The sequence below is a fragment of the Panthera tigris genome, chromosome X, assembly GCF_018350195.1.
Source record: "Panthera tigris isolate Pti1 chromosome X, P.tigris_Pti1_mat1.1, whole genome shotgun sequence".
In the NCBI taxonomy this organism is placed as follows: Eukaryota; Metazoa; Chordata; class Mammalia; order Carnivora; family Felidae; genus Panthera; species Panthera tigris.
The window spans coordinates 86,545,549-86,569,396 of record NC_056677.1 but is presented as its reverse complement, the minus strand read 5'-3'; the positions used below and the strand labels follow the sequence as shown (position 1 = coordinate 86,569,396).

General features: G+C 35.9%; 1 protein-coding gene across 1 annotated transcript in view; it reads right to left on the bottom strand.

Moving 5' to 3' along the window:
• Window positions 1–18,227, bottom strand: part of RADX (RPA1 related single stranded DNA binding protein, X-linked) — a 75,074-nt gene extending 56,847 nt beyond the window's left edge. Inside the window, exons 1-3 of the mRNA XM_007093776.3 lie at window positions 17,461–18,227; window positions 8,894–9,036; window positions 7,563–7,755 (exon numbers count right to left, since the gene is read on the bottom strand). Coding sequence (XP_007093838.2) covers window positions 7,563–7,755; window positions 8,894–9,036; window positions 17,461–18,103 — 979 coding nt within the window. The 5' untranslated portion in view covers window positions 18,104–18,227. The remainder of the gene's footprint in view (window positions 1–7,562; window positions 7,756–8,893; window positions 9,037–17,460) is intronic.
• Window positions 18,228–23,848: the final 5,621 nt, after the last annotated feature.

The following is a 23,848-nucleotide window of genomic DNA, read 5'->3' as shown; positions in this document are numbered from 1 at the left end:
ATAAAATGGGCAATCTGGAAGAAATGGACAAATTCCTAGAACATAGACACACCAAAATTGAAACAGGAAGAAATAGAAAATTTGAAAACACCCATAACCAATAAGGCAATCAAATTAGCAATCAAAAATCTGCCAAAAAACAAGAGTCCAGGGCCAGATGGCTTTCCAGGGGAATTCTACCAAACATTTAAGGAAGAGTTAACACCTATTCTCTTGAAGCTGCTACAAAAAATAGAAATGGAAGGAAAACTTCCAAACTCATTGTATGAAGTCAGCATTACCTTGATTCCAAAACCAGACAGAGACCCCACTAAAAAGGAGAACTATATACAATTATAAGCATTTATGCATTTCCCTGATGAACATGGATGCAAAAATCCTCAACAAGATATTAACCAACCGGATCCAACAATACATTAAAAAAATTATTCACCACGACCAAGTGGGATTTATACTTGGGATGCAGGACTGGTTCAATATCCGCAAAACAATTAACGTGATTCATCACATCAATAAAAGAAAGGACAAGAACCATATGATCCTCTCAATAGATGCAGAGAAAGCATTTAACAAAATACAGCATCCTTTCTTGATAAAAACCCTCAAGAAAGTAGGGATAGAAGGAGCATACCTGGAGATCATAAAAGCCATATATGAACAAACCAATGCTAATATCATCCTCAATGGGGAAAAACTGAGAGCTTTCCCCCTAAGATCAGGAACAAGACAGGGATGTCCACTCTCGCCACTCTTATTCAACATAGTATTGGAATTCTTAGCCTCTGCAATCAGACAACACAAAGAAATAAAAGGCATCCAAATCCGCCAGGAAGAGGTCAAACTTTTACTCTTCACAGATGACATGATACACTATACGGAAAACCCTAAAGATTCCACCAAAAAACTGCTAGAATTTATTCATGAATTCAGCAAAGTTGCAGGATATAAAATCGATGCACAGAAATTGGTTGTATTCCTATACACCAACAATGAAGTGACAGAAAAAGAAATCAAGTAATTGATCCCATTTACAGTTGCACCAAAAACCATAAAATACCGAGGAATAAATCTAACCAAAGAGGTGAAAAATCTATACACCGAAAACTATAGAAAGCTTATGAAAGAAATTGAAGAAGACACAAAAAAAATGGAAAAAAGATTCCATGCTCCTGGATAGGAAGAACAAATATTGTTAAAATGTCGATACTACCCAAAGCAATCTACATATTCAATGCAATCCCTATCTAAATAACACCAGCATTCTTCACAGAGCTAGAACAAATAATCCTAAAATTTGTATGGAATCAGAAAAGACCCCAAATAGCCAAAGCAATCTTGAAAAAGAAAACCAAAGCAGGAGGCATCACAATCCCAGACTTCAAGCTATACTACAAAGCTGTAATCATCAAGACAGTATGGTACTGGTGCAAGAACAGACACTCAGATCAATGGAATAGAATAGAGAACCCAGAAATGGACCCATAAACGTATGGCCAACTAATCTTTGACAAAGCAGGAAAGAATATCCAATGGAATAAAGACAGTCTCTTCAGTAAGTGGTGCTGGGAAAACTGGACAGTGACATGCAGAAGAATGAACCTGGACCACTTTCTTACACAATACACAAAAATAAACTCAAAGTGGATGAAAGACCTAAATATAAGACAGGAAGCCATCCAAATCCTCGAGGAGAAAGCAGGCAAAAACCTCTTTGATCTTGGCCACGGCAACTTCTTACTCAACACGTCACCAGAGGCAAGGGAAACAAAAGCAAAAATGAACTACTGGGACCTCATCAAAATAAAAAGCTTCTGCACAGCGAAGGAAACAATCAGCACAACTAAAAGGCAACCTACAGAATGGGAGAAGAAATTGGCCAATGACTTATCAGAGAAAGGGTTAGTATCCAAAATCTATGAAGAACTTATCAAACTCAACACCCAAAAAACAAATAATCCAGTGAAGAAATGGGCAAAAGACATGAATAGACACTTCTCCAAAGAAAACATCCAGATAACCAACAAACACATGAAAAAATGCTCAACATCACTTATCATCAGGTAAATACAAATCAAAACCACAATGAGATACCACCTTACACTTGTCAGAATGGCTAATATTAACAACTCAGGCAACAACAGATGTTGATGAGGAGAAAGAGGATCTCTTCTGCATTGCTGGAGGGAATGTAAGCTGGTGTAGCCACTCTGGAAAACAGTAGGGAGGTTCCTCAAAAAACTAAAAATAGAACTACCCTATGGCCCAGCAATTGCACAACTAGGCATTTATCCACGGGATACAGGTGTGCTATTTTGAAGGGACACATGCACCCCCATGTTTATAGCAGCACTATCAACAATAGCCAAAGTATGGAAAGAGCCCAAGTGTCCACTGATGGATAAATGGATAAAGAAGATGTGGTATATATATACAATGGAGTATTACTTGGCAATCAAAAATAATGAAATCGTGCCATTGGCAACTACGTGGCTGGAACTGGAGGGTATTATGCTAAGTGAAATTAGTCAGAGAAAGACAAAAATCATATGACTTCACTCATATGAGGACTTTCAGAGACAAAACAGATGAACATAAGGGAAGGGAAACAAAAATAATATAAAAACAGGGAGGGGGATAAAACAGAAGAGACTCATTAATATGGAGAACAAACTGAGGGTTACAGGAGGGATTGTGGGAGGGGAGATGGGCTAAATGGGTAGGGGGAACTAAGGAATCTACTCCTGAAATCATTGTTGCAGTATATGCTAACTAATTTGGATGTAAATTTTAAAAAATGAAAAATAAAACAAGTTAAAAATAAAAAACTAATTAATTAATTAATACATTCTATAGGACTTTATCTAAATAAAATTACTTCATTTCTAAGGTGTTGTCTACTGGGTAAAACATTATTCATTTTAAAAATCAACTTTACCCACGTAATTTACCTGTCATTCTGTTTAGTTTTATAAGTTTTGACAAATGAGTGTACCCATGTAACCACCCTGGATTATCAGTTTTCATAAAAGAGCCTACTGGGAGTTTGTTTTGGACAGCATTATATGTATAAATCAATTTCAAGATAATTGTACACCTTAATAATAGTGAGTCTCCCAGTCCAGGAATATTATTAACTTTCTCCCAATATGTGTTTTCTTAATTTTTCTTAATAATGTCTCATAATTTTCAGAGTGTAAACCTTATACAAGTTTGTTATATTTATCAATTAGTTTATTTTGTTATTTTTGACGCTGTGATAGATTGTAGTTTTAAAAGATATATTTTCTAATTGTTGTGATTAAATAGAAATACATATTGAGTTTCACTGTAAAAAAAAAAAGAATGAAATCTTGCCATTTGCAACAACGTGGATGTAACTAGAGTGTATTATGCTAAGAGAAATAAGACAAAAAAAACAAATAAATGATTTCACTCATATGTGGAATTTAAGAAACACAGCAGATGAACATAGTGGAAAGGAAAGAAAAATAAGTTAAAAACGGAGAGCAAGGCAAACCATAAGAGACTCTTAAAGAGAACAAACTGAGGGTTGCTGGAGGGGAGGTCGGGGGGGATGGGCTAAATGAGTGATGGGCATTAAGGAGGGCACTTGTTGGGATGAGCACTGGGTGTTACATGGAAGTGATAAATCACTGGGTTCTACTCCTGAAACTAATACTACACTGTATGTTTACTAACTTGAATTTAAATAAGTAAATTTTAAAAAATAAAATGTTTATGTGGGTATGCTAGGTGAGTACTATTTGATAAAAGGTAGGACTTCTGTGTCCCCCCTCTCTCTCTGCCCCTCCCCAACTCGTGCTCTGTCTCACTCTTTCAAAAATAAATGTTAAAAAAACTTTTTAAAAAAGATAAAAGGTAGGACAGAATGATATGCAAAATGGCAAGGACAGAATGGTATGCAAAATGCCAATCTCCAAAACCACACATTACCAGCAAATATGTCCTGTGTTTTACAACACATTTATTTGGTCTTAAAAAATATTATCTCTCCGTCTCTGTAACTTGGAACTACACATGTAAATATGAAAAGATAAACCAAGATAATTACCCCAATAGTTTGTCTTTCAACATCAGCATCTAGAAAGCAGTGATGGTACCACAAGTCTTTATTCCCTTACTGTCCAACACCAGCCCCCACTACATACTCTTTCTCATTTATCCTAGTCATAACACTTAAACTACCCTGATACTATTCCTAACCCCCACTTACACTTTCTCCCATCCAACTCATTCTCCCACTCTCCCAACCATTCATTCTTTCCTCAACTACATTTCTGTTCATTTACTCTCTCCTTTTGTTCATCATACCTTCTTACTGTTTACTGTCATTAATCTTTCATTTTACTGTAAACTGTCCATTTTACTAATCTGTTACCGTCAGACTAATTTTTTTCAAATTTTTATTTAAATTCTGGTTAGTTAACATACAGTGTAATATATTACCCTGCTAGACTAATTTTTTTAAAGTAGAACTCTGTATTACTTATCTTTATATCTCCTGTGTCTAGAATGGTTTACGGAACTGTCATTTCTCTTCAAAAGATTATTAACACATTTGAACTTTTTAAAGATCATAAATCAGTAGATCTCAACTGTAGCTGCATATAAGAATCACCTGAAGAATTTTAAAGATGCGCCAATGTCTTGGTTCCCTCCTCAGAGTAATTAAATCAGAATCTCAGAGGGTGGCGTGTCTACGGTTCTTTAAGGCTCCCCAAGTGATACTAATGTCCAGGCAGTGTTGAGATCTGCATATATGTATAGGCTCAGCAAACTATACTCTGCAGATTAGATGATTGTTTTTGCAAATAAAGTTTCACTGTAACACAGCCATGCCCATTCCTTACATATTATCTCTGCCTTCACTCTATAAAAGCAGAGCTGAGGTGGCACCTAGGTGGCTCAGTCAGTTAAGCCTCTGACTCTTGATTTCAGCTCAGGTCATGATCTCATGGTTCGTGAGTTCAAGCCCTATGATGGGTTCTGTGCTCATGGAGTAGAGCCTGCTTGGGATCCTCTTTCTCTCCCTCTCTCTTTGCCCCTCCCCTACTCATGCTCTCTTTCTCTCTCTCAAAATAAACATTTTTTAAAAAGGCAGAGCTGAGTATTTATGACAGAAACTATATCGCCTGTACAGCCTATAATATTTACTATCTGGCTATTTACAGAAATAGCTTGCTAACCCCTGATAAACAGGGAAAAAGTCCTATTATTTATTAAAAAGGTTTGGGATAGGGGCGCCTGGGTGGCTCAGTTGGTTAAGTGTCCGACTCTTGGTTTCATCTCAGGTTACAATCATCTAGTTTGTGAGTTCGAGCCCAACATCAGACTCTGTGCTAACCACTTGGAGCCTGCTTGGGACTCTCTCTCTAAAGAAATAAACAAAATTTTCTTAAAAGGGTATAGGATAAAGTAGACTGATGCTAATACTGATAAAAAATAAAACTGTTTAAAGACTAAAAGAAACATTTTCAATATATTCTCATCAAGACTCCCATTTGAAAAAATAATTTCTGTATTTACAATTATTTACTTGAAAGTATAAATAACCTCTCATATCTTCAGGAGTCCATATGAAAATATGGCCCTAGAATTGTATATAGTAGAGGTAGCATAGTGCTTGATTAAATTTCAGTGTTAAGTTTTAGTAGCTGTTTATCTATTGACCACATGCTGTCTATTGTTCTACTTTCCATATATTTTTAAGGTTTAGAAACAGCTATTAGTACCAGACACATTTCTAGATTGCCCACAGCCATGTAAAAATTGTGATTTAAATTAATTCTCTTTACACCAGGAAAACAGTGTATCTCATAAAAAGAACACTAGGTTAGGTATCAGAAAAACTAGGTTTTCACTATGCCAGTGATTTATCATGTGACATCAACAAAGTCACTTACCTTATCTCTTATTGGCAAATGTCTCAATTTTTTTCACCTAGATATGCTTGGTTGTGGAAAGAATTTACAAATTGATAGAAATAATAACACGTTGTGAACTCGCTTCTTTTTGCCAGTTTTTACTGTATTTTTTCAAGTAAGTCCCAACATCAATATCAGTGTAATTTCTCAACTTTATGATAAAGAGTAATGAGATAATAGACTAATTGTGCCAAACTACTAGGTAATAACTTGTTAATCCAGAAAGACATGATTGATGCCTACCAAATCCTTAAGATTTTAATAAGGAATCACATGAGATTCCCCAAATAAACATCTATCTAAGGAAACAGTGAACAAAAGCTATATTATCTGCACATTCTCCAAGTAATTAAGTTTAATCTATCAGTAGGGAATTCAGAATACAAAGAAATACAGGTCCAGTATAAAACTATTATGAGCCAATAACAATACCTAAACTTGTTGAGTGATATAATCTACAATTCTAAAAATAGAAAGGCAAAAAATTCATATCCATATCTGAAAGCAATCACTTAATATATTAATTATATTACCATATCATATATCATATCATATATTATATCCATATCTGAAAGCAATCACTTAATATATTAATGCTCCAAAAATATTTAGTATGATGCCAAGATGTCAAAACTTTTGTTTTAGTACTAATTAGGAAGAGCAGCAATTCAATTGCATTTGAATATTGACCACAGCTTAGATAACATCAGTTTATCAATTTTAAATTTGCTGAATTTGTAACTGAACTGTGATTATAGAATAGAATGTTCTTGTTCTTAGGAAATAAACATTGAAATATTACTGAAGTATTTTGAGGTAACGGTATGTGTGATGGCTGCCACTTACTCTCAAATATATACAATACATGTATATAAATATTTGTAATACATATACATATATATTTGTAATATATATATGTATTTAGATTTATGGAGGCAGGGAATGATAAAGTAAAGGTAAATGTTAACAACTGTTTTATCCATGAAAAGGGTATATGCGAGTTCTTTATACTATTCTTTCAACTTTTATGTAAGTTTGAAATTATTTCAAAATAAAATGCTGACAAAGCCCTTTCGAATAGCACCTTACAGTAAAAGTATATTTAAGTCATTAATTTAGTATTATAATACAAAAAAGAAAACAGATATAAGTACATCCTAAGTGGTGCTCATTCATAATCAACAATAAATATATCACATATTTTTTCTTAATAAATGTATTCATAAATAAGTATAGATATTAAGTGATTGCTTAAAAATGTTATAAAGGAACTTAGAAGTTTACCAGGTTCTAACAGATTCAGCAATTTTTTTAAATGTTTTTATTTATTTTTGAGACAGAGAGAGACAGGGCATGAGCAGGGGAGGGGCAGAGAGAGAAGGAGACACAGAATCCAAAGCAGGCTTCAGGCTCTGAGCTGTCAGCACAGAGCCTGACGCGGGGCTCGAACACACAGACTGTGAGATCATGACCTGAGCTGAAGCTGGACACTTAACCAACTGAGCCACCCAGGCGCCCCAGATTCAGCAACGTTTAACAGCCTTTGGCTGATATGGTTCTTTTCACATTTATACAAACAAAATAGCCATAAAACAACAAATTTATTGAATACTTAACCCATTGTAGAAATTAGTTTGATCTGTGGATCCACAGGGAGAGGCTGCATCCTGAATGGATAACTCTTTTTAACAGAATAATCCTGAAGCAGAAGAACTAAACCAACCCGCAGACTTTTATACCACTCAGGACACAGGGCATTCCACATGATCACTGACACTGTGCCTGAACTGTCAGCCACTTCCAAAAAGGTCTAGAAAAAAAGAGTAAAAAAGCACATACGTATTTGTTACTTTTATCTACAGGGTATTCTAATTTTAAGAATGAGAAAGCAAAACTACAGGGGAATGACTGAATAAGTTATTACATGGTACAATCTATAACTATGCAAAGTTATGAATGAAGGTTTTTTAGTGATAGAAAATGCTTAAGGAAATGTTAAATAATATAAAATTGTATATACAATATGATTTCCATTTTGTAAGATAATTTATCACATAGTCATGCAATATATTATATGCATACATATACATATAGATGTGATCTATATTACATACATATATGTATGTAAACATGTGATATGTTCATATGAAAAAAGGGGATGAAACACACTTTAATATTAACAGTGACCCTCTCTGGTAGAATTTGGGGTGATATTTTTTCAGCTTTATTTATACTGCTTTCTACATTTCCAAATTGCCTCCAAGTATGTATAACTTTTATAATGAAAGCTTAATAAAACACCTAAAATAATTCTTGACAACATGTGAAAATACAGTAAAACGTTAGGTAAAAAAACAAACAGGACAGAAATCAAGGAAGTAGTTCTCATTGGCATTATAGAGCACAGAGAGTCAAGATAACAGAAAAGTATCAGCTACATTTGACAATTAAAAGGTCTCTAGTGAGTGCCCAGCTGAAGAAAAAAGCCAAACCAATTGTGTTAAGAAGTAAATAGGAGACAAGGAAGTGAAAATATCTAGTGGAGACTACTTCAAGGAGCCTACCAGAAGAAAAGGAGAGAGGGAATAGAGGAGTCCTGAGGTCAAAGGAGATTTTTTCTTTTTTTTTAAATGAAAGTCCAGAGTATGTCTATATGCTGGTGTAGAAAGCATACTAGTGAAGAAAAGGGTGAAGATACAGAAAAAAGTATGAAGTAGACCAACTGAATCAGGGGACTAAAAAGGTGCCAATACAGAAAGAATTTCTTTTTGTACAAGAAATTACATAAAAATAATACCTTGAAACACACATTTATGTAAATTATAAATTATTAAATTACTTTTATAAAATACAATTTGAACATAAATTATCCTAATAATGAGTCATGCCTGTAAGCTATAACCTATAAATGTTACATTAACATGTCATATGTTAATCATGATTTATACCTGGTATGGCTCAATCATCTTTTTGTCAGGTTTTCCATAGTATCGCAGTTTGGATTTATGCAAGATTCTCACAAGCAATGCAGGAAAATTCCTTCTGCTAGACCAGGTCATCTCAAGGTGAGAAAGCGAAATTATTTTGGTATCTAGAATAAAAAAATAGAATAGAAAAAAATCCTACTTAATATGTCATGGTAATTTAAAAATTCTGTTTTCATGGTTAAAAATGGTAGCGACATCATCCCTAAAGCAACTCCTTCTCACCAGCTAAGCCAGTATATATACTTCTCATATAGAACTTAATAATACTCATTATCCTTAATAATAATAGCTAATATATAAATATGCCTTACTATATGCCTGGGACAAAGGTAAATATCTATATTAACTAACATAGTGTTCCATCTCGAATGCCCTCCACTTTGTCAAACTGGGTAATTGCTTCCTGAAAGACTTGAATCTAAACTCATCCCCCACTAGGTGGGGGGAATGGGTGAAACAAATAAAGGGGATTAAGAGAACACAGATCCTGATGAGTATCAATAAATGTACAGAATAGTTAAATCATTATATTGTACAACTGAAACCAATATAACACCATATGTTAATTATACCTTAATAAACTCATCTCCCTTAAGAAATTTTGTGGGAAAAACTCAATACCATGGAATGTTTTCCCACTACTAAGGACTTACATATTTAATTTATACAATTGTTTCATGACATATTTCTGTATTGCCCTCATCGTGGTTTCATGTGTAAGTTCTATATTTCCCAAACATGCCAGACATAGTCCTGCATTAGGGCCTTTGCATTTGCTGTTCCCTCTGTCTGGAATGTCTTCTTCTTAGACACCAGAGTGACTTCCCTCCTCCTCTCCTTTAGGTTTTGCTCAAAGGTCACTTTCCCAGTGATGTTATCCCTTACTACTCTACTGTAAACTGATCCCTTTACTTACTCCCCTTCCCATCTTATTTTTCTACATAGCACTTATTATCTTCTCATACACCATACAATTTACTTTGAAATTTTAATCTCCATGCCTGCTGGCAAGTACAAAAATTGCTTAAAAGCTATTCACCATCTTTAAAGATTAACTTGTATTTTTTATTTTATTCTTCCTTGAGTTAAAAGAGGTTCCATCTGCATTCCTCTCTACAATTTTGCCCCCTTACAGGCCAGTCCCAATTTTTAAAACTTGAATTTGTATTTGTTCAATATTTTATTTCACAAGGTACCCCCACTTCCATTTTTATTTACATAATATATCACTTACTCAACATTTTGGCATGAAACTGTACTTGTAATTTCTTTTTAATAAGAATTTAAATGGAATGTTGTAGTTATACCTGTATCATAAAAAATACTATTTTTAGAGTTAGGCCATCTTGTATAATTTTCCTTGTAGATTCTTCCAAAATATTAATAGCCCAGAATCATAGGTCCCAATATTTGAACTGACATTATTAAGTGATTTCCTTTTTAGTTAGACCAGATAAATTGTGGATCAGATGTGAATTATCTGGAATGTATGTAGAACACTCTTGATCAAGGAGGGCACATATACCTTCACCGATTAGAATAAATTCAAGAGTTATATGCTTTTGTAAACCAGAGTTCTAAGAGCCCCTGCTTCTGCTATAATTGGATCCAGAGAGTTAGCTGTGATCAGACATCTGCCTGATTAATGTTTTCCCAGTTTGGATTTTTAACTTGCAAACTCCATAGAATATACATATCTCTCAAATCCAAAAAGAAATTACAGGCTATACATAGACAATGAAGAATCTGTATAAATTCACAGAAATGTGTTCATTATAAAAAGAGTGAAAATAAATAGATACCCAATATAAAATGTTAGATAGTAAGCAATAGAACAGTGATTCTCAAACTTTCTCATCTCAGAAAGCTTTTACATTCTTAAAAAAATTACCGTAGCCCTCAAAAAGCTTTTATTTATGTGGGTAATATCTATCAACATTTGCCATATTATGAAGCAAAACTAAGAAATAAAAAATTATTCATAACTCCTTTAAAATAACAACAAACCTATTATGTATAATATATATGTATGTTTACACACACGCACACACACACACGTGACTATTTTCTAAAACAGAAAATGTAGTGAAAAGAGTGGTACTGGTTTACATTTTTGTAAATATTTTTAGTGTCTAGCTTAATAGAAGACAGCTGGATACTCCTATTTCTTTGGCATTCAGTCTGTTCCAATGTCATATATCATGTAGCCTCTGGAAGACTCCACTATATACTTTTAGAAAATTAGAGTGATAAAAGGTAAATGAATATCATAAAAATAGTTTTGATGTTGTGAATCCCTTGAAAAGGTCTTGGGGGACACCTCTCGGGGTCCTTAAACCATACAATGAAAATCACTGCAAAAGAACTAACCTAAGGAATGACAAAAGGAATAAAGATAAAAGCTGAAAATAAGGTATTAGAAAAACGAACTGTTAAATCCAATTCGTTGGAAAAATTAATGAAAAGGTAGATCTCTGACAAGTGCAATCATGACGAAAGAAAACAAAAAAATGTTTGAAATGTGATGAACTATAAATCTAGAGAAAAATATTGTTATATATGATTACATATCACTAAACTTGAAAATACCAGTGAAATAGATAATCTTCTAGGAAAATCTGAATTATCAATATTGCCTCAAGAAGCAGAAGAAACCTAGAATACGTCAATAACCATGGAAGAAAATGAAAAAGTTCACAAATAATGACCTCCAAAAATGGCACCAGGTTCTAACAATTCATTTTGAAAACATAGATAATTCCTGAAAAATTATGACAAAAGTAGTACAAAGGGAAAAAAACCCTATAAATCCAAATCATTTATGATGGCAAATATCCTAAATCAAATACTTTCAAATCCAATATAGCAGTATGCCAAATTGCTTCATGACCAAGTAGAGTCCTAAACATCTTGTATTGTTCAGGAGGAAGATACAATAAGTTGTGAGTAATCCTGGAGACTGGCACAATAATCTTAAGTTTAAATAATTTTGTTAAAACATTAAGGGAAGCCACTAGGAAAATACAAATTAATGGATAACTTCTAAAGCACTAGAAGAAAAAAATTTAAATCTTGCAAAAGTAAAAAAAAAAAAGCATCATAAAGCAAGGCGTACAGTAAACATAAAGTAGTTTTGCAAGAACAGGTACAAACATCAGTAATGACTTTAAATTTAATTGTGGATTAAATTTATCTCTTAAATGAAAAAGAACTGTTTTGGGTCAAAAACACAAAATCTTAGTTATATATTTCTTTAAAAAGACAAATGTAAAACAAAATAGAAATAAAAGGATGGACAAAGATACATACACTAGGTCAGTTCTCAAAACGAGGCATTTGTACCACCAGTGGATGGTGAGGCCCTACCACAACCTACTCAATCAGAAACTGGTTGGGGGGCCAGAAATCTGCATTCTAAAACACTTTGGAAGTGATATGGATGCCTATTCATGTTTGAGAACCACTGCACCAAATGTCAACTAAAAGACAGCAGTAGTAAATAGATCTATCAGACAAATTAGAATTCAAAACACAAAAAAAGGACAAAGAGACAAACTGCAAATTGATAAAGGGTAAAACCCACCAACAAGATATTACTATGTTATGAAACGAACATTGTAGTAACACCTAACTCAAAAATTTTTAGAAATACAAGGAGAAATTAACAAAATCACTGTCAAAAAGAGAAGTCAATATTCCTCTCAAAGAAATGGGCAAGCAAAATACATTTAATAAGAAGAATATGGAATACTTCAATTAAATTTTTAAAACTTGGTATAATAGTGACTTCGTACCTAATAAGTACACCTTTTCTAAAAGTTTGAGGGTTGAAGAGGAACTCAAATTTAAAATCAGAAAATATGAGTAATGAGTGAAAAAAAATTTCTACACTTCAAAACCTATGGTATACAGCCAAAGCAATATCCATGGGAAATTTCAGAATTTTAAAAAGCTTTTGAAAGAAAGAAACAAGGAAATAAATGAATCAAGCATTAAACTCAAGAACATAGTACAAAAAAAATATGAACAAAGGAAAGTAAAAGATAGCAGAAATAAAGTAGAAAATATCTCCCCAATATACACTTAACTAGTAAAGCCCAAAGTCTTTTTTTAAAAATACCAATTAAACACACAAGCCCCTGGCAAGGCTGATCATAAAAAAGGTGAGCACACAGGGTCCCCTGGGTGGCTCAGGTTAAACGTACGACTTTGGCTCTAATCACGATCTCACAGATTGTGGATTTGAGCCCTGCATAGGGCTCTGTGCTGCACAGCCTGGAGCCAGTTTTGGATTGATTCTCTGTCTTCCCCTCTCTCTGCCCCTCCTCTGCTTGTGCTCTGTCTCTCTCTCTCTCAAAAATAAACATTAAAAAATTTTTTTAATAAAAAAAGGTGAATACACAAACATGAGGAATGTAATAGAGGATGAAACAAGACTAAAATATTTTAAAAATATAAACTAAAATTTAAATTATATATGCATATAAATTATATATATATATTAAATTTAAATTAAAATGTAAAACTACTGCATACAATGTTGAGATCTAGCGAAATGAAATTTCCTAGTAAAATATCAACTCTCAAAAATGGACTCAAGAAGAAGCATTATTGATTTCATGAATTTTTCTACAAGAAATTGAAAAGGAGTCATTCTTCTAACCCCCAATACTGGCTCAAGGCCCCAGGTTCAAATAGTTTTAGGGGTAAATTCTACCAAACCTTCAGTGAACAAATGATTTTAAGTAGAGAAAAATAGGCAAGTTTCCCAATTCATTCTACTAGGCTAATATTAATTAACCCAATATCAATACTGGACTAAAATAGTAACCCCTTTTATTTTTATTATTATTTTTATTTTATATATATATTTTAACGTTTATTTATTTTTGAGACAGAGAGAGACAGAGCGTGAACAGGGGAGGGGCAGAGAGAGAGGGAGACACAGAATCTGAAACAGGCTCCAGGCTCTGAGCTGTCAGCACAGAGCCCGATGTGGGGCTTGAACCCATGGACCGCGAGATTATGACCTGAGCTGAAGTCGGATGCTTAACTGACGGAGCCACCCAGGCGCCCCAGTAACCCCTTTTACAAATAAAATCTATGGAACAAATTTGCTTTAAACATACAGATGTAAATGTAACAACCATGACCAAGCAGAGATATAAAAGTGGTTCAACATCAGAAAATACATTAATGTAATTTATGCATTCTTTTATGCAACACTTCCTGAATGCCTACCATGTGACACTGTTCTGGGTATAAGAGAAATGCCCCAGAACCGTGAAAAAAAGAAAGTCCTTACCCTCATCAATTTCATAAACCAATGGGAGAAAAAAGGAAAACAACAGATATAATAATTTCAGAGTGTTATCAATTCTATGAAGAGCATTTCCGTGGTGATGTAATAAGTGGGGAGGGAATACATATTTAAACAGCCCTTTTCTAACCTGTTTTATAAATTTGAGTTGAAATCTGAGGATGGAAAGAACTTTCCAGAAGGAGGAAAAAGCAGGAGCAATGTACTTGATGTACTTGACGCAGGAAAGAGTGAGGAGGTTTGAGACCAAAATGAAGGCTAGTATTTCAGAAACAAAATGGTGGAGGGGAGGGGTTAGAGAGGTGAGTAAGGGGGTTCTGTAGGGCTGGGGTCTGCAAACTACAACTCATGAGCCAAATCCCCTTACTGCCAGTCTCGGTAAATAAAGTTCTATGGTAAAACAGCCAAACCCAATCATTTACATATCACCTATGGCTGCTTTCCCTATACCAGGGCCAAGTTGAATAGCTGTGACTGGAGACCACATGTGTGGTGAAGAAAAAAAGATTTACTATGTGGCTATTTAAATGTTTTTTTTTTTTTAACGTTTATTTATTTTTGAGACAGAGAGAGACAGAGCATGAACGGGGAAGGGGCAGAGAGAGAGGGAGACACAGAACCAGAAGCAGAAGCAGGCTCCAGGCTCTGAGCCATCAGCCCAGAGCCCGATGCGGGGCTCAAACTCACGGACCGGGAGATCCTGACCTTGAGATCCTGACCTTAGCTGCAGTCGGACGCTTAACCGACTGAGCCACCCAGGTGCCCCAACTATGTGGCTATTTAAAGAAAGTTTGCTGATGCTGCATGGCCTCATGCATGCGCTAGGAGGTCTGGATTGTCGTCTAACTGCAATGGGGAGACACTGGAGAGATTTAGGCAGGAGTGACATCACCTAACTTCCATTTTGAAAAGCGGTTACCTTTGGAGTAAGGTATTGACCAGGAGAGGGCATGAGGCAGACTTATGAAATGCTTCAAATGTTCTGGATCTTGATATGGGAAGACGGTTATCAAGTTTTACTTTTAAGCTGTATTTTTTTTTTTTTTGGTATTTCAAGCTGTATTTTCAAGACTTTTCCACTTTACTCTGTACACATCATGCCTTAATATAAAAGTTTTAAAAAGCACAAAAAATGCACCATAACCAAAGTTAAGAGAAAAGGGACAGAGTGTGAGAAAGCAATTTGCAATATATAGCACACAAAAAGCCTTAATACCCATTAGCAAGGAAATGAGAAAAATCAAAAGATATAATTTAAAAATTAGTACGATATGGGGAAATGGGCACTCATATATATGTTAGTGGGAATGTAAATTAGTAAAACCTTTTCAGAAGATGATTTGTCAATATCCATTAAATTAAAAAATGTAAAATACTCTGTAACATAGCAATTTCACTTCTAGGAATCCATCTATTTAACAGATATACTTGAACATAATGAACAAGTATGTGTATATCCTAATGATGTTAAGCATGGATCTAAAACAGAAAAACCAGTAACTGCCTAAAATTGATAATTACCTATTCACATTGGCATGATTATATAAATTATGGTACCCTCATACAAGGGAAGTATATATATGCAGATGTACATTAAAGATGCTTAATGTGTAAACACCAAATCATGCCATGCCATAGAATATTTTTTTTTCAATGATACATACCAAACTGCTGAACGTTTGGAGTTTTAAGAGGAAAGTTGAAGGCACTGGAGGAGGTAAAGGGGTCTTTCACTCCACCCCAACATTTTATTATTAAAAATTTTCATACAGCAAGCCTAAAAGACCACCAATATATACCTACTTCTAAATTTTGTCATCAAAATTTTACTATACTTGGGTCTTGCATTTTTAATACAATATACGTTTTTATGTTTATACAAATAATGGACTTTTAATATTATCTTGTGCAAATGCGTTTGCTTTTCAGTCTATAATGCTTTTTTTCTAGTCAACAATATACTTTTAAATATACAGTTTGGCTTTTTAGCACATGGACATTGCCTTTTGTAATAAAAATATGGTTTGAATAATGAATAGATATTACTTTCAAGAAAAAGATTTTTACAAATTATTATTCCCCTCTTAATTCTTCTAGACACCAATTTTTCATTTATATATTCCATCCTAAAAATAAAAAATGATAAGCACTTAAGAGGTAGTAATGCACTACTGTCTTATTCCATACTTGAGATAAAATTCATTCCATTACTGCATCCCTGAAATGACTATCTTGCTTTTAAAGCTTAAGTTATTTAAATCATCCTTGTCTACACATTTCTATAATATTTTCCCCTTATAATTGGATATTAGTTTAACTGCCTATTTTTGACCCACCTTTTCACTTTCAAGCCTGTTGCTGTTACACGTCATAGTAAGACCATATATGAGCTAGTATTATGACTGCAATGTAAAAAAAAAAAAACCTGAAAAGCAGTAAATGTAGAAAATTATCATCTATCTTCCTCCAGTACTTGCACTTTTATTTTTTTGTGTATATTTGTTCCCCATCCCATGCGTGTACATGCCTATAGTACTATCATTCCCCTTCCATATCTGATAAAATATGTTTTACATCAGTTGCTGATGATGAACAGGCATTTTCACGTTAACTGCCTACTTCTGGTACTGAAGAATTAAACTTCTCAGTATTGTCTGTGATACGTAATAAGAAACATAAAAATGAAAATTCCAAGCCTGCCCACAAAAATCACACGCTCAAAAAAAGCAATATTTACATAACTGCTACAAAGACATAAAGATGGCGTTTCATTAATGCAAATTATTAAGGAATAAATCACGGAACATCCGTTTTTGAATCACGGTTAAAACACACAAACCCACAAATATTTATGCCTTTCATGCCAATTTCAAATCTATATACTCGCCAACCAACACAGAGAGTACTATTTCCACAAATGGAACGAAACGAAGATTAAACCGTAGGCAAACGCACACACGCTATGTGTGCCAGATTAAATTTGAGATGTATTCAGACACTTCCTGAATGGCCACTTAAACAATCAAAGCAATGACGGGTTGCGCAAATTTTCATTAAGCGAGTGCCAATCTGACATTGACGAAAACTTGTCTATTTCCACTCGCGGCTTGAAATGAACAATACCAACGCACCCCCGTTTCCTTTCCCATTAACGCAAGCTCCCGAAAACTATTTCTTAACCCCTCCGTCATTCCCTCCAATTACTTACTGTTAAAATTGTGCTCCTCAGGTTGCTTGTTGGTTAACCAAATATCTCCATATGGATCTTCGTTATTCCACAGGGCCAGGTAATGACTCTTCCCGCCTCTTAAAGGCCTCTCGGGTACCTCCTCGTGCGCACTATTTCTGAATGGAGTTTCTAAAGAAATATCCTCTAAGGTCTCCCCACAGTGGACGTTATCTATGCACAGGATCCCTTGGCCTAATCTTTTCTCGTTGTAAAGACACGAGACTCTGGAAATTTTCATTTCTATGCCGACTTTAAGAATATTTTTATATACGAGAAAGTTCAGGCTGGGGTCCAGGTAGCACTTCTCCTGGTATACCCCGTCTGAGATCGTCACATCATAGCAGTAAAGGGGAGGTTTCGGTATTGTGTCGCGTGGTTCATCCTCTAACAGGTATCTCTGGACCGCCAGCACAGCGACAGGCACCACCTCCGAGGGGGTGACCCACTGCAGAGGTGAATCCGTTATTTGTTCAAGAACCTTTTGGATCCAGGACCTGCGCCCTTGGGCACCGGCCCTTCGGATCACCCCTCCCGGGACCCCAGCCCGATTTCTCTCAGGGTTCGGCAAATCTAGCCCAGCATGTGAGGGGCCGGCCTGAGGCTGACCTAACTCACCAGACATTTTTAGGTAACTGCGTACTCTCCTTACTCCCCAAAGCTAGTCTGTCCCGTCAGAAGCTGAGAGACCAGGAAACCGCGCGCTAGGCGACGATCACTACTCTGATCCCGCCGACTGCTAAGGCTCCGCCCCGAAGCCAGGCTGCGAAGATGATCCGCGCGCGCGCGTCAGCCCTCTAGCCCCACCCCTCTCTCGGCTAGCTTCCAACGCACAAGCGCTGCTACTAGGCAATCACACGCGCGGTTACGTAGGAGATCCTCCCACCTGGTGCTTGCCTGAATGTCTGGGGGGCGGGGGGAGAAAGCGTTGGTCGCCATGGTTCCCAAAATGTAGCAGGAGGGAGGGGGAGGAGCGCTCTGAGCTCTTCTAGAAAGGAGGGTGCTGGGAGGCAATGGGAAAGAGAAAGTGTCTGGAAGCGGGCTATGTAGTCGTAGCTCAGGTGTTTGGGGGTTTGGGCCTTGGGCCAGCTACAGAAAGTAAATTAGAGTTCATTAATATACATGAATGTGATACCACAAGTCTTGTACACTATGAACGGAACCAGATAATGTAGGCACAGCCTTCAGGAAAGACGCTCGCACAAAAAGTCCTCCCTAAACCTTAGTTGCTGTTGCTGTAAGCATTATTAGCATAATTGTCTGTAGTGACTCCCTAAGTGCAGGGTTGGTGAATTAGTGATTAAATGCAAATGAAAACAGAAAATTATAGAACTGGCTTGGTAAAGAGCTGTCTTTAGAATTCTTAAAACGTACTTATGTTTTATACAATAACTGGTGTAACAGAGGGCTAGGGTATAGAAGGTCAGAAACTGCATTTCTAAACTACAAGGAATGTATACAGAATGAATGTAAAGTGAAAAAGCTGATAAGAATAGTCCAAATTAAAAATAAGATATTTATTACATGTCCCCACGTGTGCTAGTATAAAGGCATAACTCTAAGATGTTTCAGGTTTGGTTCCAGACCACTGCAATAAAGTGAATATCGCCATAAAGCGAGTCAAATGAATTTTTTGGTTTCCCAATTCATATAAAAGCTATGTTTATACTATACTGTAGTCTAGTAAGTGTGCAATAGTATTATGTCTAAAAAGGACAATGAACATACCTTAATTTAAAAATATTGCTAAAAATTGGGAGGTGCCTGGGTGGCTCAGTCAGTTAAAGCGTCTGAGCCTTGGGCTCAGGTCATGATCTCACGGTTTGTGGGTTTGAGGCCCCTGTCAGGCTCTACACTGACAGCGCGGATGGAGCCTGCTTGGGATTCTATCTCTCTCTCTCTCTTTCTGCCTCTCCCCTCCTCTCCCTCTGTCTCTGCCCCTCCCCTGCTCTAGCTTGCTCTGTCTCTCTCTGTCTCTCAAAATAAATAAATAAACATTTAAAAATTGCGAACCATAATCTGGGCTTTCAGTAAGTCATAATCATTTTGTTGATTGCCTCATTGTTGATGGCTGCTGACTGATCAGGGGTTAATGGTTGCTGAAGGTTGGGGTGGCTGTGACAATTCCTTAAAATAAGAACAATGAAGTTTGTCCCATTGATTGACTCTTCCCTTTCATGAATGATTTCTCTATAGCATGAGATGCTGTTTGATAGCATTTTTCCTAGAGTGGAACTTCTTTCAAAATCAGAGTCAATCCTGTCAAACCCTGCCACTGCTTTATCAACTAAGTTTATGTAATATTCTAATTTTTTAAGTGTTTATTTATTTTTGAGAGAGAAAGTGTGAATGGGGAAAGGCAGAAAGAGAGGGAGACACAGAGTCCGAAGCAGGCTCCAGGCTCTCAGCTGTCAGAACAGAGCCTGATGCGCAACTCCAACTCATCAACCGTGAGATCATGACCTGAGCAGTAGTCGGACACTTAACCGACTGAGCCACCCAGGCACCCCAAGTTCATGTAATATTCTAAATCCTTTGTTGTCATTTTAACAATCTTCACAGCATCTTCACCAGGAGTAGATTCCATCTCGAGAAACCACTTTTGCTCATCCATAAGAAGCAACTCCTCATCCCTGAGAGTTTTATCATGAGACTGCAGCAATTCTATCACATCTTCAGTCTCCTTCAGGCTTCTAATTCTAGTTCTCTTGCTATCTCTACCACATCTGCAGTTACTTTCTCCACTGAAGTCTTGAACCTTCAAATTGTAAAAAACAGAATACTTGTGAAGCTCATAAAGTGAAGTGCAATAAAATGAGGTATGCCTGTACACAGAATGTAGTAATTGTCCTAAAAATACTTTGCAAAGGTGGCTATAGGCTTGTTTTGATTATATTAATCACCTTTTACTATTTCATCACTATTTATTAACTCTTTATGAAGTCCCTACCATGATGCGGGCACTGTTCTAGGCCACTGGGAATAACCGTAGTGAGGATCCTTTAGCCAAGCTTCTTCTCATTGCTTGGGTTGAAAACCCCTGACATTATTTAACCAATTCATTCATTCTACACATATTTCTTGAGTATCTGCCCTGGGCAGGGTACAATCTTGCTATGGAGACCAAAAAACATAATAAGGGGAAAGGGAGTGGATGGGCAAGAGTTAATATTTTATTTAGAATATGAAGATTAGGGAAAGGCTCTTTATGAAAATACAGACTGAACAGAGTGATGACCTACAGGAAGTGATGGAGTAGATGTGTGGATATCTTTGAAAAGTACATTTGAATCAGAGGGAACAGCAAAAGCAGATTCCATAAGACAAGAGGATGCTTGATATTTTCAAGGAAATGCTAAAGCCATCCGCTGGAGTGGAAGGGGGAGGGAGAGAGTGGTAGGAGATGAAGTCAGAGAGGTAGCAGGTCTCTGTGGGCTTTCCTCTGCTTTGAGCAGGAGAGTGACATACTTCAGCTTAAGCCCCACTTCCTTCATGAAGACTCCCATAACTAATTCATTCTAGAATGATCTCTGTCTCTTATTGGTATCACCTGGTATGTGTCGCTTATTTAGCATTTATCATCTAATACCTTGTAATTAAAAACAAAACTTCTAATGTATGTAGTTTGTCCCTCTAACTCAGGGTTCCTCAATCTGGACACTTTCAACATTTTGGACCACAGAATTATTTGTTGTGGGGGTGTCTTGTGCACTGGGGGGTGTTTAGCAGCATTCCTGAGCTCTACCCACCTACATGCCTGTAGAACTAATCTCCCTCCCCTGCCAACCAAAAGTATCTCCAGATATGGACAAAGATCCCATGAGGGGTAATATTACCACTGGTTAGGAACCACTAAGTTAACTAGACTGTAAGCCTTTTAAGAGCATAAACTGATTTATTCTTTTTTGTTTTGCATAGTTCTTTCATTACTGTCATGCATAAAAGGCACTCAAATATTTTAAATAAATGAAACTTGTAACTCCTACCACCTTTCCACCAAAGTGAATACACATAAGTATGCCTCTCTATAAACAAATACATTAAACAATCCAGACGTACAAAACACAAAATAATTAAGCTCCCAGAGTACTTTGTTATGTTTGCTGCTGAATCCCCAGTGCCAAAATAAGTATCTAGCATATAGAAGGTGCTCAATAGTATTTGTTAAATGAATAAATGACATTTTGGATTTTTATTGGATTTACTACAAGAGACATTAAATATCAGCCATCTCTATTATTTATCCAGGAGGAATTGTTCAAAATCTTTCATATTTGATCCATTAGCACCCCCCTAAACTATATACTCAGTAAAGTTTATGCAGAATAGTATTGTATCATCATTTTCTAAGTCCTTCTAGCTAATTCATAAAAGATAAATATTGGCAGTGGTGCTCAGTGTTTCAGTAATTAGTGGAATCAGGAAAAAATAGCACCTATGTTTTTTTCTTTTTTTTGCAATACTACACACAATAAATATGCACAGTGACTATGATAACACATTTGGAGTCTTGTATTGTTCTACTGACAATCTGCTGACAGTACATCTCTCTAAGAATTAAGGTACCTACTTGGGTAGTTATCACACCTATGTATAAATGTTCCCTGTTGTGGTATTAGAAGTGTCTGTTTTAGGGTTACTTACACAATAACAAAAAAAAGTAAGAGAAATGACTTTTAGAGCCAATAATGGATATCATTTAGGTTATTGATTTTTTTTTTCCCCTCAGATCTGGATGATCTGTTATAGTGCCCTCCAGAGTGTAAAATAATAAAAGCAGGCAAGATAATATTTTATTTTATTAAATGGTGATATTCTAAGATATTCAAAACATTTTAAATACATCATGAAATTAATTTTGGTAGACCACCAAATTTGGTATGCAGATAATAGCCCATTAATTTTTCTTATCTTTAAAATTGGACTAATGAAATAGTCATGGTTGTTGAAAAATTAAATAAGTTCATATGGATAAAGTGCCTAAAGCAGTTTTTGGCACATACCTAGAATTCAATGAATGGTAGCGATTCTTAATATTATTTTAAAAAGAAGATATTGGCATAACATAAAATCATAGAATGCTAGAACTGTAGGAGCCATTAGATAGCCACTAGTTCAGTGTTCTTCAAACTGAGCATTGTGAGGCATTAATGAGGTCATGAAGTCAATTTATTGGGTCACACACAGCGGTTAAAAACATGAAAAAGAATAGAACAGGGTTGCCTGGGTGACTCAGTCATTAAGGGTCCTACTCTTGATTTTGGCTCAGGTCATGAGTTTGAGCCCTGCATGGGGCTCTGAGCTGCCAGTGCTGAACATGCTTGGGATCCTTTCTCTCCCTCTCACTCTCTTTTCCTCCCCTGCTTTCAACCTCTCTCTCTCTCTCTCTCTCTCTCATTCTCTCTCAAAAATAAATAAATAAACATTAAAAAAGAGAATAGAACAGAAAATGTCAGAGTGCATCACACAAAGTAAGGATAAGGATTGTTTTGTAAAATTTTTGTTTCAGATTTGTTGGTGTATGTGTATACTGGGTTGTGATGTAAAATGATTTCCTTACCATAGATTGTGGCCAGAAAAGTATAAATACAACTGCTATATAGTACAACCCCCTTTGATTACAAATGATGAAATTGGGGCCCAGAAAAGGGAGCTAACATGACCAAGACCACCCTGTGGTAAGTGATGGAGAATTAGAACTGCTAGCCAAGTCTCCTGATTACCAAGCCAATGTCCTTTCCATGACATAAAGTTAGATCCTGGATTAAACACCAAGTATATCAAGTTTTTTATTTGAAAAGCCTTTGTTTATTATAATTTTAGTTATTTTTCTTTGAATAACCTTGTTTGATCTTCTCATTAATTTAACCGTCCTTTCATTTATTTGCAATAGGGAGGTTAATCAAAATCATTTCCTGGCCTGAGGCATTGGGCATTGGAGGTACACTTGTCAGTTCATCTAATATGTAAGATTCTGTCAGTGTGGGTAGAGATGTGGGGGAGGAAGAAAAAGAAGTGGCATGACTAGCTGGTGTTAAAGGGATGTGGAGAGTTCGGATGATATCTCAAAGAGTATTTAGGTAAGCTCTCCAAACATCACCACGGTAACCAAAGAGGGCCTGAGGGTGGCTGCTTGGCAACCAGAGCTCTACAACCTCCGGCTCAGCGCTGCCCTTTACCAACATCATTCGTTTTTAAGGCTGATCTTGATGATTTTATTAACCAAATTTCCTCTGCATACAAGGATGAGTCTGCATAGCTTTTAATACCCCCTATCTCATTGGAATCAAGAATGTTCTGTGTTACCTTTCTCTCTGATATCAGAAACGTTTTATTTGTTGGATATGTGTATATATATATATATATACAC